Source organism: Anguilla anguilla, chromosome 2 (assembly GCF_013347855.1).
Source record: "Anguilla anguilla isolate fAngAng1 chromosome 2, fAngAng1.pri, whole genome shotgun sequence".
NCBI lineage: Eukaryota > Metazoa > Chordata > Actinopteri > Anguilliformes > Anguillidae > Anguilla > Anguilla anguilla.
In genome coordinates, this window is record NC_049202.1 from 28,198,546 (window position 1) to 28,213,736 (window position 15,191).

The window sequence follows — 15,191 nt, forward strand, 5'->3', positions numbered from 1 at the left end:
CAGGCCCGAAGCCTAGGAAGAAGCGTGGACGGGCTGGAGGCAGTGTGTTTTTTGTTTGGGTTTGGGTTTTTTTATTTTGGGATGTTGAAAGGCCCGGCATAGAGGCATACCCCGGACTAAATCCCACCCTTATTTCTTTTGTTACTGTTCAGGGTGTGTCCTGTGGTGTGTGTGTGGGTGCGAGCAGGCGTGTAAGTGAGAACCCCTCAGCGTTGGTGACTCCCCCCCCCCCCCCTTAGACAGCTGAGTGGGGTCTCCCCTCCTGAAGCGGGAATGAGTACAGGGGAGCCAGAGTGGGAATCACTATATGGTGTGCTGAATGTGAGCACGTGTGCGGGGTAACCTGAAGTAGCTTACGTGTGTGTGCTGTGATGAGAGGTTTGTGCTCTTGCCTGTGCTGGGGCCATAGGCGGGTAGCGGTGTGTGGTAGAAGTAGGGAGGAAGTAGAAAGGGCTGGAGTTAGTGTAAGGTTGTGGCGTACTCTATTTTTATGAACTGTGTAATACCTGTAAAAGAAATAAAGAAATTTGCCTTTTACTTAACTCATCCTGGTCTCCTTGTGGTGGGTGGGTTCCTGTTAAAAAGGGAAAAAGAAAAACCTGGTAACTGTTGGGTGGTAGTGTATGCGACTCCTGACAACTAGTGTATCCAATTTCTGTCTGTTGAGTTAATTAACTGTTAAAACAGTGTACAACTTCATCTTTTTATTAGCTTCACTACCATTAGTCAACACCTCTTTGGGTATGTGGAATTTCTATATAAATTTTATATTTCCTTGCTAATTACCAAAGGTCAGTTGAAAACAGTACAACATTGATGTTGGTGGTAAATGGTTAAAACATAATTGTTACGCTTATGTACTTTCTTGAATCTATTGTATGCAAAGATGTACAACAGCATTGTCTTATTTAAGCTTATGTTTTGTCAGTCTCTTTCAAGAATAAGATAACTTAAGACAAAAGGTTTTTTTCTGTGTGTGCATAGACTCTGTCCACCAGCCTTGTGCAGGATGACCAAGTACCTAGAACAATTGTGTGGGGAGGGCAATCCTATTCATCAGTATAATAGGTTATTAAATTAATTAAACTTCCCCTTAAAATTTTCTTACTCATTTTTAGAACTAAAAACACTGACGTTGCTGTATTGCTTTATACTCAAGAATACTAAACACACCGTTTATAAAACTGTTATCAAATATGATAATATAGATACAGTCCAATTAAAACCGTTTTTATTAACATTACAAGAATAATTTACAAGGAAGTAGTTCCCGGCTGCCCGTTCGTAGTGCCAGGTGGTTGCTATGCAGCGTTAGTAAACTCTCTTTTGTTCCGCTAGCTAGTGAGCTAACTGGAATTTATGCCTTATTGATGTTTATTTGTACTTTCCCATTGTGCAACCACTGAAAAACTGTCCAACATTAGCGGGATCCCGTTGTGTAGGTCTATTCTTTTTGTAAGTTGGAGGAGGCGCATTGCTCGGTGTTGCGAGTGCTGCTCCAACTTCTCCAGTCCCCGAGTTTCGGTCAATAACAGCTCTGGAAAGGGCTCTCGCACTTGTGACTGATTACGGACATAAATCTCTCGCCTCAAGACCCGCACCAGGTAGTTTCTGGATCATGGTGCGGCAGAGGCAGTGGTTAGTGTAGCTCTGCATCCTTGCTTGCTTGGAGATCCTGGGCAATATTGTTGCAAGGTGATTGATGCAATGTTGCCCATTGGCTACATGTTAGTGATGTTACGTTCATGAACGATCCGATTCTTTTCAACAGCTCTTTGGTACGAACAAAGGGAGTCGTACTTGGTGAGAGTCGTATTGTTGTGCCCAAATTTCACTGCCTGCCCTAAATCCACTCCCCTTTACGTGAACAGTGAGAATCAGCCAGCCACAAGAGGTAGATCTGTTTGGAAAAAAAAATGAGCCAAACTCGAAAACGCAGCAGCATTTGGATGCACTTCAGCAATAAAAGCAACGATAAAGCGGAGTGCAATATTTGCAAAGCAAAAATATCATTTAAAGCAGGGTCAACAAACAATCTTCACCACCACTTAAAAACACAGCATCCAACGGTGCAAGTGGCCGAGGTGAGACCACAACGTTCCAACGATAATGATGACCAAGATAACGACGGCGCCAGTGCTTCTGCTGAAACCACTACCACATCAGGTACAAGTCAGTCATCCACTGTCACTCACACCCATGCATCTACCTCTGAAACTAGCACTAGGCCTAAATCATTGCCTGGCCAGGCACCAAGCTCTCATAGAACCACTGGCACAAGACCTAAAACAAGACAGACATCTCGCCACAATTATGCAGTACATGTCATAAACCCATTGAGACAGGGGAAGATAGATGAAGAGCTTGCTAAAATGATTGCTACTGACTTCCAGCCATTCAATATTGTGGAAGACAAACAATGCAAGCGATACAGCAATGCTCTCAACCCTTCCTATACTCTTCCATCAAGGAAGACAGTATCCCAGACAGTTTCAAACATTTATCAGAGAGAAGCAGCATCACTGAAGGAAAGGGTGTCTAAATTGTCAGCAGTTTGCTTAACCACAGATTGTTGGACATCAAGGGCTACACCCTCATTTATGGCAGTAACATGCCACTTCATTGAAGATTTCAACATGTCCTCCTGCATATTGGACTATTTTGAATTTAGTGACCAGCACACAGCAGAAACACATTGCGTGTTGTGCATTCAAACGACAATGCACTTCTCGTCACATTCATAACACTAATTAAATCAACCAGCAGAAAACTGCATCGGAGAAATTAGCTGTTTCAACCCATCGCTACACAAATCACTGCACAAAAAATTTATTGCCAGTCATTTCATTGTCACCCGGTGCGGTCCACACCCCTCACAACCCCCTAGTGACGGACTTTTTGACATGGTTGAGTTGCAGGTTTGGCAATTGCTTTTTTTAAAAGTCGTCAAACTATGGCAACTTGTCTACCTTTCTCTCCTGGTCCTTTTCTCTTCTGAGATCCACCTTTTGTGTTTATAAGGCACTTTGATATGCTTACAAGGACTGTACAATTTGAGTGCCAAAACTGGCTAACAGTTGTAACAAATAGACACTTGACATTGGACAATAGCATACAGACATATTTCCAATCAATCTTTGCTTATCAGAAAATAACAGTAGTGTCAAAGAAGTGACCATAAATTATTTAATTGAATAGTTTTCCGCAGAATGGACATATAGATTACGGACTTTTACAAAAAAAAAAGTACTAACCATGGCTATGATGAGTATGCTTATTTTTTGACGATATATAAAAGACAGCACCATGGAAGTCAACTTGTATTCTGTGATGTTTAGTGTGCGAAATGCAAAGGCCCATATGTAAATGTATTTTATTTTTCACATACTCCTAGTTATGAATGTGTTTGTCATATTTTTAAATTTAAGTATTTTTAGGGGGTGTTGTAGACACGACAGACCTAAGTATGTCGGTAGAGGATAGAGTTAACATCAATGTAGAAACATGGTGTTTGCAATATAGCTACAGTTGCCTAGTAAAAAAAGTAGTTAAACAGTAGAAACACCACAGCAGTCAGCCATTGTCACTTTTTAAGAAAATCAATAAATCCGTGATGAAATGCATTGGGTTCCCCGTTCATGACTTTTGCTCGACACGTATGCATCAAACACTCCAAAATAATTTGAATGTCAACATTGCATAAGAGAATAAAGTTATAAACACCTTTGTTAAATGGCCTTGAATGACTTGACTTTGAACTAAAAAGACGTTCTTTAATGCTGCCATTTGCTCATCCTTTTAATGTGTGCACGGGGAGCAAAGATTAGCAAATAGATTTTGTCTGAAAGATTAAGTAAATGATAAATGTAAATATGACGTTGTTCAACGACATTGTTAGCTAGCTACCCAGCATTGCATAGTTCTGCCACGTTATGAGTGCTGCTCACTTCCACTGACAGCACATGCTTCTCTCATTTATGCTGAGAGCGATAACATTATGGAATAATATTTTCCTTATTTGTTACATCATTAATATAACCCTGGACGGCAAACTGGGGCCCCTGCTGTTGACATTTGGATTAGATGAGACCCCTGGCTCCAAACGTGTTCATTAATAGTCAGAGCAGGAGGGATGCTCACTAACTAGCTAAAGTGAACGTAAATAAAACTTTTCCCCCCTTTACATACAAAGTTTAACGGCTACAAATATGGAATTTTAACTCAATGATGAGAATGAGGCATCTGACAACCTTGACTGGAGACAACTTTGGGCACCATGGTTAGCCTACCTAATGTGAAATTGGGAGAAAAGTAGCCTACACAACTTTAAAGCCTACACTGAACCTTTAAAGAGGTGGGAGCACAAACAGAAATAAATTATTTGACTTGATTACCTGGAAGCACTCCTATGTGCCTAGTCCACTGGTCACCCATAGTACAGTAAGCACAAGGCTCATTTAAAAAATGGATCCAATCTGTTCAAATGTATTTTTTGTCCATACATCAAAAGTCATTCCTGCTTGGGTGAGCTTAAGTGTCCTCTTGGGGCAAAATTGACCATATCAAGCCCCGCACTCCTGAAGTGTTCCTTATTCACTCAGGCTTTTGTTTCGGAAAGCAAGCTTTTAGGGAAAACCCAATGAAAGGACCCACCAGTTATAATCACAGATATTTGTGCAGACTTTCAGATCAGACTACCCCCTTGTTAATCAAACAACTCCCAGGTACGTTAGTGTACGGCAATGATTTTGCCGTAATCTTGAAAAAACAGCTTTTTTTTCCTGATTAGCCTAAGAGAGGCTACAGTTACTGTATTTGAGTAATGCTTCCAGTTTATTACTGGTATTACACAGCTCAGTACCCTGTATGCCAGAGCTGAGTGGCCTTCTCTGTACGTATGTAGGCATATCCACTGGTACAGCATCATCTACAAGTCCATCTCAGGGTTGCTTCCTCCTTACTCGTTCATATTTGGTCAGAGACCGTAGTCACTGTGGCCGATGCTCACCGAATGTTTTCCTGATGTGTTCCCCATGTTTGGACAGAGCAAAAAAATAAAATAAAAACCCTATAAAGGTATACTATGCAGGGATTGTAAGCATTGCTGTGAATCTCATGTTTACAATCAATGTCTCCTCCCTCCAGCCCCAACCCAGCCCACTCACCCCTCCTCTCCCTCCCCCCTTCCCCTCATCTTTGCAAGCAAGTTTTGTTTTATGCTGCCCCTATGGCCAGATGACTCTTGTTAACAATACTTAATCCATACTTTATATCAATGATACTTACTTGGTTAAAAGAAAGACTTTATATATATTTAAAAATAATAAAAATAAAACCGTACACCAGAGATGTCAAACTCCAAGTCCTGGACAGGAGATTTGTGGTTTCACAAATCAGCTGCCAATTAAAGCCTTCAGAACTAAGTATGAGAACACGAGCCAATCAATGACTTAAATCACATTGCTGCTAGCTCTTTTGGTGAACTGGCCCTTCAAGTACTTTGGCACCATGTTTGAAAAGTAGATCCTCATTTTTACATACATTAATTTGACACCTTAAGAAAATTCCAGCTTTGTAAAGTTTTTATTTAACTGAAATATTGGTGATTTATTTTTTTTTTTGAAGGGGGGTGGTGCTTAAGCAATGCTGCCGGCATTGGAGGCGATCCTGGGCCATAGGTCAGCACATTCCTTGGCTACAGGTCCTGTGATGGCAGAGCCTAAAGACAACACAACAAAAAACCAGCATGGATTATAATAATCAACAATGGCAGTTTGTCTCAATGTCTCAACTTGCTATTGCTGCAAAATGCCCCACTAGAGGACAACTTATTTTCACATCAACCTCAAACATCAATGCCTTTATTGCTCCCTTACTAGGAGTGCACCGATACCATGGCTGTGTCCCAATACGAGGTCAGCTGCCTTAGAGGGCAGCATTTTAATTTTTTTTCCCTAAACTTGTCCTTCGTAGGAATGTCCCAAACCGAAGTCATCAAAAATGCATCCATCGAAGAAGTCTTATTTGGGTGAAATTTGAAGGCAAACGTCTGACGCATCCTTCAGCAGGACAGCTATCCCATAGGTCTTTGTGATTTCCTCAGACGTCTCACTTCCGTTAAATTAATGGCAGCTCAAACCAGCAAAGCGATGGAAATACGAAAATACAGTGAACACGATCATTTGTTATAGTTACATCTAAAATAATACACTGTAATAATGAATTTAATGTTTTTAAACCTCGGGTCAGTGGAACAGAACTAGCCAGTTAACTTGCTTGTAAACACATTACTTCCCAAATAGAACATAGCTACTTAACTTGGCTTAGAACATACAGCGAACAACTGAAATCATGAAAATCTGGTTAAAACCAAAAAATAAATAGCCAAACTAGTGGCTAGTTATGTAGGTAGATGAACATAAAACAAATTGTGTTTTCTCTTAAACAGAGAATCAGAACAATTATGGCTATGACAGAATCCATATGTATTTGCGTAGAGTCTGTCAGTTGTAAAGTTAAAGACGTCAGATGTAACAGTAAACACTGATCTCGAGCGGGCACACAAACTCTGTGACGTCATCCTGCCTTAAAAGAGTGTCCCAGATTCGTTGCCTTTTGAGGTTCCTTTACCGTTAGGATAATGCCTGCAGAAGAAGCTGCCTTCTAAGGCTGCAGGCACTGAGGCAGCTGACTTCGTATTGGGAAACAGCCCATTTGTGGATGGGCTGATACACAGTACCAATCCAAGTACTTAGATTAGTCATACCAACGTATGTATACCATGAAATAAAACGGATGAATTTGCACGTCAACATTTATTAAATTATGGTCCATACAGTAGCATATCCTGAACAAAACATTAACATAGCGAACAAAATAGCCTAAGCCTACGGTGCACAAGAGGATAAGGAGAGATTAACTCAATTATATCTGCGAGCAATGGCTTTTGAAAATAAAGCAGCCATGTACCATTCTGGTAGAAAAAGAAAAAGGGGTTGATTCACGTAGAACAAAAAAAGTACCTAACATTCAGTATCTCACTTAAAATAAAGAATTGACACTCCATGGTAACCAACTGCCTGTGGAGGTAGCCCTGAACATGATTAAAAACCTCTGCTTTTAAAAGCACAAAATTGCAAATAAATTCAAATGAAGCTGAAAACAGTTGGTCATCTCATTCCATGAATACTGCAATAATGACAGTAATTGTCAAAGCTTTAGCACTAGCGTTCAGAAGATATGCGCCTATGCAGCGATTGTTGTAGTTTCATTTGCTTTGCCCGTCTGGCGCTTGTTAGTTAGCTGCAGTTTCATTACAGTGAATTCATCATAGTTCTTTTGATGGCAAGTCTTCAGACATTTTATTAGGTTCAATGTGCAACATGCGTTCCCCCAGGAGACACCAAAATCTGTCATGTTTGCAGTCTCAGCCATTTTAGAAGAATCTTCAAACCAGACACCCCCCCCCCCCCCCCCCCAAGAATGTGTCATAAAAACATCAGTTGTGGTGTCTGAAAGACAAATAAATCTGCCAATGCTGATTATTAGTATGAGGGAGCTGTATAAGTGGTTCTTTCAATGCTACAGTTACAACTCACTCTGCCTCTGATCAGAAGGAAGTTCAAGAGAGGCAATCAACATCTGGACCAACCTTTCATTTCTCCTTTATTGTTCACTATGACTCCTGCATTGTCTTCGAAGTACAAGAACACCCCGTCTTTTCTCCGGTACGATTTCCGCTGCCGTATCACCACTGCTGGATGCACTGTAAAAAGAAAATGAGATGTAGCCATTTTAAAATTTTTGAAAGAGGGTTAATCATCTGAGGAGGATACATAGTCTCATGGTCAAATATATAAAGCTTTCAAACTGACAACAAGGTAGCATGTATAACATAGCGCCTACTACTTAAATTGTTTCAATTTTGGTTGTCTTATTTATACTTCAGATTATTGTAAATTGTTAGGTTTTATAAACATCTGCATTGACAAACAACATTGAAGGAACTGGCTGCACATTAAGCACACAAAGGTGATTATATTAATTTAGTAAAATCAACATTGAAGCACTACTAATGCACTTTAATAGATTTACTTTTAGTTCACTTTTAAATCAGAATTACAAAATACAGGAATTGACAAAGGGGAGATAATTACACCACCACAGACTCCTGTAGACCTGCATCATGCCCCCATTTAAACCAAACACTGGCTTAGTTAAACAATTTTCAGTTGTGCCATTAAGGCAAATTAAATCATCTAACTTTCTTTTTTTAATGACTGCAGAATGTCAAAAAATTTAAGTCGACTGGAATTCCTAAATTTTTACCGCAGATTTCTGGAACGGGCGAATAGTGCCAGACCTAACTAACAAAAGTCCCAGACTGGAGTGTAAAAGATGCCACAAGTTAAAAGCACCAGTCAACTATGGCAAGCAAGACCAAATACAAATTCTAAATACATAAGCATAACATAGATAACTACGTGACAACACGTGTTATGACTGGTTCGGCGCTTTTGTAATTTAGCAAAGTAGCAAATGTATAACAAATCCACTCGACTAGGACTACTGTATTAGTCAAGACCGCTCCCGACTCAGTTTTCAAATTAAACAGATTTTACACACTTATCTTCAAGGAGTTTTTGATCCAGGACATGTATAGTTTAACCTGTTTTACATATGGGATCTATGTATTTCACTGCAAACTACTAACATTTGTTTTTTGCCTAGACAATTGCATTTCTGGCACTATTTTCTCTTAATTATTCATATAAACTAATCTAAATAAAGTTAGTATTGTAAATGGTACAAATGTCCTGCTTCATTTAAGCCATTTTTTCAAATCTCTGTGATGCTCACATCTGGAGCTTTAAATAAGGTACCCCCTAAATGGGCAAGGACTGGGCAGATTTGGCTTGGGAGTGAAGGGGTTAAAATCTGCAGGAATAGCTTGTAGAAATTTAGGCAGAAAGAAAATAAGAATAATAATTATACAAGAGAACAGACAGTGGGCTGCTGAAGCAACAACACTAAAAATGCCTTAACAGAACCTGCTACTGACACTCCTGCTACTGAAGTGCCAAACTGAAATGGAGCCAACTTATTAAATGATTGACAGTTCTAGAATACGAGTCTGTTGCCACCTTGAGGCAGACACATACTTCAGTGATGTGTGTGTGTGTGTGTGTGTGTATATATGTATGTATATATGTATGTGTATGTGTGTGTGTATATATATATATATATATATACACACACACACACACACACACACACACACACACACCTCATATACTATATCTGACGTCCTCTTACTGCACCCCATCGCACATCTGCAAGAGGAAAATTAAGTAATGCATCACACTAGGTGGAAAAACTCACCTTTCTTCCTTAGTTCTGGTTTGCCTTTCTTTACGGTAGCCATGACCATATCACCCACACCAGCAGCTGGTAGTCTGTTCAAGCGTCCCTTGATACCCTTCACAGAGATGATGTATAGGTTCTTTGCACCTGGGCATAGAGCAAATAACATTACAAACAAGATTCACTCTAACCTAACAAGCTACTGAATGCATTTAGATTAATGACTTTGATTTCTTGTTGGAAATGACTTGGATTGTGTAATGTCTTTTGGCATTTTGACTTGTGAATGCATCCCAGCTGGCTTGGGAACACGCCCCCCCCACCCTCAGTTCAAGGCTAAAAATGAAACTGCCTAACCAACATAGGTTGGTTATCAACAACAACATTGGGACCTAAACATTGATTAGGGGGGTGTTGGTCTGAAAAAGTTTGAGAATGCTCAGCTTTAGATAAAGTTGTGTTTACTTTTATACAAATGAAATATTAAATTTTGGGACAGTGGGACCCACTGATCTTTTACTGACCGACTGCTCTCACCTGCATAGGCCAAATATCTCCCACTAACCTGCAGAACTCCCACCCCATTGCAGACCTCAAAATACTACTATCAACATGTACAACCTGAGAAACCAGAAACTGAATACCAATAACTTACTGAACAGCTCAATTTCACAGAACAAATTGCACATTTAATCATCCAGCAGCTTTCTGGATCACTCACCTGTGTTGTCAGCGCAGTTGATAACCGCCCCTACTGGGAGACCCAGTGAGATGCGGAACTTTGCTCCAGATGAACCACCACGTCCTGAAATAAGAATTCAGTTGTGCAAATTTAATACAGCAAAATTACTTTAACATACTTCCAGGCCCCATCTTGAATGCACACAGTCTGCCCAATTACAAATATATCTAGCTGGATCAGTTAAAATCTAACATTTTTGAGAACTGCCAATACCTAATGTAGCCTACATTTCAAAAATGTAGCATAAGGAACATTTTAAAAGGTTACGGTAGTTATCATAAATTAACTAATGTGCTTAAAAAAATTAAAAATTAAAAAGTTCAATGTAAACCTGATCTAGCTACAGCTTGAATCTAAATAACAAAAAACATGGGTGATTTTGGAAAAAAAAAGTCTGCATGTCCTTAAATTCTCATTTATAATTTCTGTTAGCTTACAGACTTCCTATGTTAAATGTGCATCAACTATAACTCCAAATTCACTTATTACCAATGAAAAATAGTTCAGGGGTCTGCAACCCTGGAGCAACACAAAACCTGCAAGGGTTTTTACCTCAAAATCACAACAACTTTTTCCGAAAACAAGAACCCTAGTTGGGCAACTTAATAGTAGACTATTTAGTCAATCAAGTAGAGCAGTGGTTCTCAACCTCGGTCCTGGGGGAACACTAATTATGCTTTCCAATGCACCACAATTGCACAGAATTTTAACAAGCCCTTTAAGTGTGCATTTCAAATTTAAGGGACTTATTTACCCACTTATGCCACATTGTCAGAAATAACTAAGCAGGCATGAAAAATAAAAGTTCAATATTCACATTGCGCTAAATTGCAAATGATTAAGCTGTTGCCCCTGCTGACCGTTATCATCATCACTTCCCTTCCCAGGTGTCAGGCTCCCAATTCACTTTCACTCATTTTCAGGCCCATCTAAATTAGCAGTTTTAAAGTAGAAAAAAAAGTTAAGTCGTAAAAACAGATACCTTTTGACCTTAGTGTTCTTATCAAGTGATTATCCTCTAAAGTCACTATTCATTTTGACGTCCAGAAAATGAACATAAGAGAGTTGGTAGCCAGACAACCAGGAGAAACAGCAATGCTGTCAAGGGTCAGAAGATGTTGCTAGTATTCATGCTATGTAAATAGAATGGGGTAGTCGCCACAAAATCACAAAGTGTAACCATCCCTTACGAGGGAAGATAATCCACCTAAACACAAAAAGCACAAAGAAATGTTAGAAAATGAGGGATTGCAGCAAGAATCATCAGTTCCACAGGACCAAGTTTGAGAACCACTGAATTAGAGTGCAACAAAAACCAACAGGCCCCAGGATTCTACAGTCAGCATGGCAAACCCCAAATAACAGCTTATCAGCTTTCTAGAACAGGGGTGTCACACTGCAGTCCGGGAGGCCCTCAATGTATGCAGGTATTTGCGGCTGTCTTTCAATCGGTAGTCAATTAAATAATGGAGAATGAGGTGTGGATTCTAGTCAATCGACACCGGAAAAAAAGGAGTTCAAAGACCGTGTGCTTAACAGCTTGGTAGTTCGACACCGCTGAGCTTTAACAGGTTGATAACATGCAGCCTAGCTAATAAAATACTTGAGAAATCCTGTAATTTTTTCCACAAACGTTATTAAACTTACTGAAAAATTAGCCAAAGTGAATCTGATGTCAACCAAGTATTTAATGTTGGCCTAACCTAAGACGTTAAGTTTTGTTAGCTAGGCTAAACAAGAAATTTAACTGGAAAGTAAGCTTTAACTATAAGGTTACATTAACAGTAAGGTTAAGTCGCAGCAATTGACCATCAAAACCCGCGAAGATGCATTTCAAAGGCGTGCAATGTCGGCCTATTCGTTGGCCAAGTTATTTCGGCCAACGTAATGTAAAATTGTTCTAAACGTCAGACGCAGCAGACTTGATTAAAAAGTTCGCCAACGTTCCGATTACAAGATCATACGGTTAAGTTAGCTTTAACAGATTTCACTTATACCTTAGTCTAGTTAACTGGGTATTGCCGTAACACACCACACATTTTCATATTTATCGATAGCCAAGACCGCGACTTAGCGATTTTTGCAGAGGTTATCCTGACTCTAAAGAGGCCTAAACGCAAACTAACGTTAGACTGAAAATGGTTAGCCATTCTACGCAACTAACCGCGAACATACTTAATAACAATACTAATAATCATGCGAGCAGTAAGTAGTGTGTACTCCTGTGAATCTTGTGCAAGTGTATGGTGGTCAAATCCTCGCTAGTACAACTGAATCATCATAGCATCCGCCACTTGCGTTTCATTAAATTTTATTTGTACAGAACTGAAATTAATCACCTACATGTAAAATTACCACAAAATAATCTTTAAATGTTTAATTCAATGTGATTTCTGCCATTTACAAGTCATACATTACATGGATGTGCGTGGATTAACTTCCCTCGGCGCTTGCTTACCTCTCTTCGACATTTTGGATCGAAAGGGGAAAAGGAAGACAAAACAAAGAATTCTGGGGTATGAAGAGCCGAAAATGCCTTCGTCACGACCATAGAGTTCAATGGTCACGACAAAGCGCTGGAGAGTTACGTCAAAAGAGTGTTACAGTTTGTAGTCCTAAAGCACGGAAGTAAGTTCACATGTTGAGCCATGGGTTCCCTCGGCAGATTTCCAATGCTTTTTTTCTGGTAGGGATTTCGATTTCTGCGGAAAATAAAGCCTGTGGTTAACGTAAGCCTAAGAGAGTATCACATCTGCTTCCATGAGGTAAATGACACCCATTGATATCTCAACCGTAAATTTTGAAACCGTTGCGTGCTTTAAAAAAGTACGTTGCTATATTGAAACTACAACGGTTATGGCGTGGAGGCGGGCTTGAATGGAAACTTGAGTGGTGCCTGGCTAGCGTTGTTGTACTTTCAATATAGGAACTTGCTTGTAAGTTACTTCTTTAAAATACATAACGGCTTCGAAATTCAAGACTATTATTATTATGTGTTCATTAATATGTGTAATTTATCTCGCAGAAAAAATATGAAAAACGCTTATCTTAACCACAGACCTTTTCCATATAAATCGAAATCCCTATGGAAAAAAAAGATTTTATTTAACGATTATAAATGTACAACAATTAGGGGCTTTACAGTTGCTTCAATACATATAATAAGGGGTCACACAAGTTTATATTGTGAAAAGAGAAATAATTATTTTTGAGCTCGTTTACTTTTTACATTTTTTTAGATTTAGAGAACAAAGACAGATCCTTAAAAATATTGAATACAGGAGGACATGAGCTATTTACATTTGTGAATAAAAATGTAGCCAAAATAATAAGATGGGTCTCTTCTATATTTTACCTTTTGATTCACCATGGCAATACCAAATTTTATCATCACGAAGTTGTGTTAATACTTTACTTTTTGATTGGACCCACATACGAAAAGAGGAAAAAAAGGTTTGAACCATTTTACTGATGTTCTGCGGTTTCAGCCTCCCACAGTTATGGCAATGGCTAGAGACAATTATCATAATTTCAGTCTCAAAAACTCCTTAAAGGGATAGATCTCATTAATTATTTTAAAATGCACTTCTTTAGATTTAGGAGAAATGGGAAAAGAGAGAAACCTAATTGCACAAACCTCTACATTTGTGCATTCGTAATCAACCTGAATAGTGCTGATTTGACAAAGTTTCTCTTAACAAGGTGCTACCACGCTTGTTCTTTTAAAATTCAACCCCTTCACAAATTAAGAGTATTTTATAGGCTTCAGTTTCACATATATCGTAGCACTTTTGATTTGTAAAATAAAAGAAAGAGACTAACTCAAAATTTATATCATCATCCAGTATGTTGCAAGAGGGACCAGAACCAGATACCTTTTGGAAGCCAATGTGTTGCATATATATCTGAGTTTAAAGAGGATGAATCTGTTATTCCAAATCGTGTTGGTAATGTTAAAGGGGGAGAATTTATGTTTGTATATTCATTTCCAATAACGGAAGACCTCTTGGTGAAATGTAGAAGGGTATACTGGTAGCTTATATATGGAATTCTCCAAATGCGGTGGCATATGCCATCACTCACCTTTGCAATTCTAACAAAACAAAAAAAAACACAAAATCATTGGATACATATGAATTTGATTTGTTTCTGAATTGTACAATGAATTTACATGGTCTTTTTTGTTTATTTTATTTTTTAAAAACACTGCAAGAAAAACTATAATGCTGATGAAATGTGTAATGACATTTTTGTGATATATATATATATATATATATATATATATATATATATAAATAAAATTAATAGCATGTTGGAATAAAATTTATATATATATATATACTGCATGGATAACAAATAAATACATAAATATTTTTAATAAAACAATTGTCACTGCATTTTGTGTCATTGGTGTTACTGTCAAATAGGCTAAATATTCCATTAAAATAACATACAAGGTTTTTTTGATGTACTTCCTGTGGTAAGAGGTCATTGGAGGAGGAGCTAACATTGACAGCCAGAGCACCCCACCCCGCTCGGACAGGTTTGCTTAGGGCCACCAAAATCCTAGGGCCAGCCCTGTGGACAGCACATGATGAGTCTGGACACTTTTTTGACATTTTGTCTCAAATCTCAAATTTGATGATTTATTGGGTAATCTTGCAAAGCTCACTTAAATATGACAGTGGTGTTACCATTTTTATGTGAAAGAGTGGAATTGTAATAAAATAAATCAAGCACATAGCTAATGCGTTCTTAATAGTTTTATGAATTTTGATCTGAGAGACTGCAGCCTCCATTTTACAAAAACCCTGATTTCCAGAAATTTGTGTTACCATCTTTGGTGTTACTCTCTTTTTGCTAACACCAAAGACAATCAGTAACTAATGACAAATATAGTATTTCATAACATCTTCCAGCTCATGATAAATAAGTAATAAATAAATAAATAGGTTCTAAATGAATGTACACCCTTGTTATTGTTGCAATATCATAATTCCTTCAAATTTCATTACTTGTTAGGTATGGCCAAATGGAGTTCTGCAGAGAAGCAGATCCAGTTTGCAGGGCAGCATATCTTGAAAAG

At 38.5% G+C, this 15,191-nt stretch overlaps 1 protein-coding gene across 1 annotated transcript; it reads right to left on the reverse strand.

Annotated features, from left to right (window-relative positions):
* Positions 1-5,564: 5,564 nt before the first annotated feature.
* Positions 5,565-12,688, reverse strand: rpl23 (ribosomal protein L23). Its single transcript, XM_035407209.1, has 5 exons — positions 12,564-12,688; positions 10,085-10,168; positions 9,382-9,510; positions 7,652-7,765; positions 5,565-5,719 (listed from the first exon to the last, which is right to left on the reverse strand). Exons 1-5 carry the CDS (start codon positions 12,574-12,576, stop codon positions 5,637-5,639), a joined length of 423 nt encoding a protein of 140 aa, XP_035263100.1. The 5' UTR covers positions 12,577-12,688; the 3' UTR covers positions 5,565-5,636.
* Between the last annotated feature and the right edge of the window lie 2,503 nt (positions 12,689-15,191).

What these genes read in the sequence shown, in the direction of transcription:
- rpl23 (XM_035407209.1), bottom strand. An exon ending in CAACTGCGCTGACAACACAG is followed by an intron (nt 9,511 to 10,084) that starts GTGAGTGATCCA and finishes CTCTATGCCCAG; the next exon opens with GTGCAAAGAACCTATACATC. An exon ending in CAATAAAGGAGAAATGAAAG is followed by an intron (nt 5,720 to 7,651) that starts GTTGGTCCAGAT and finishes TGTTGTCTTTAG; the next exon opens with GCTCTGCCATCACAGGACCT.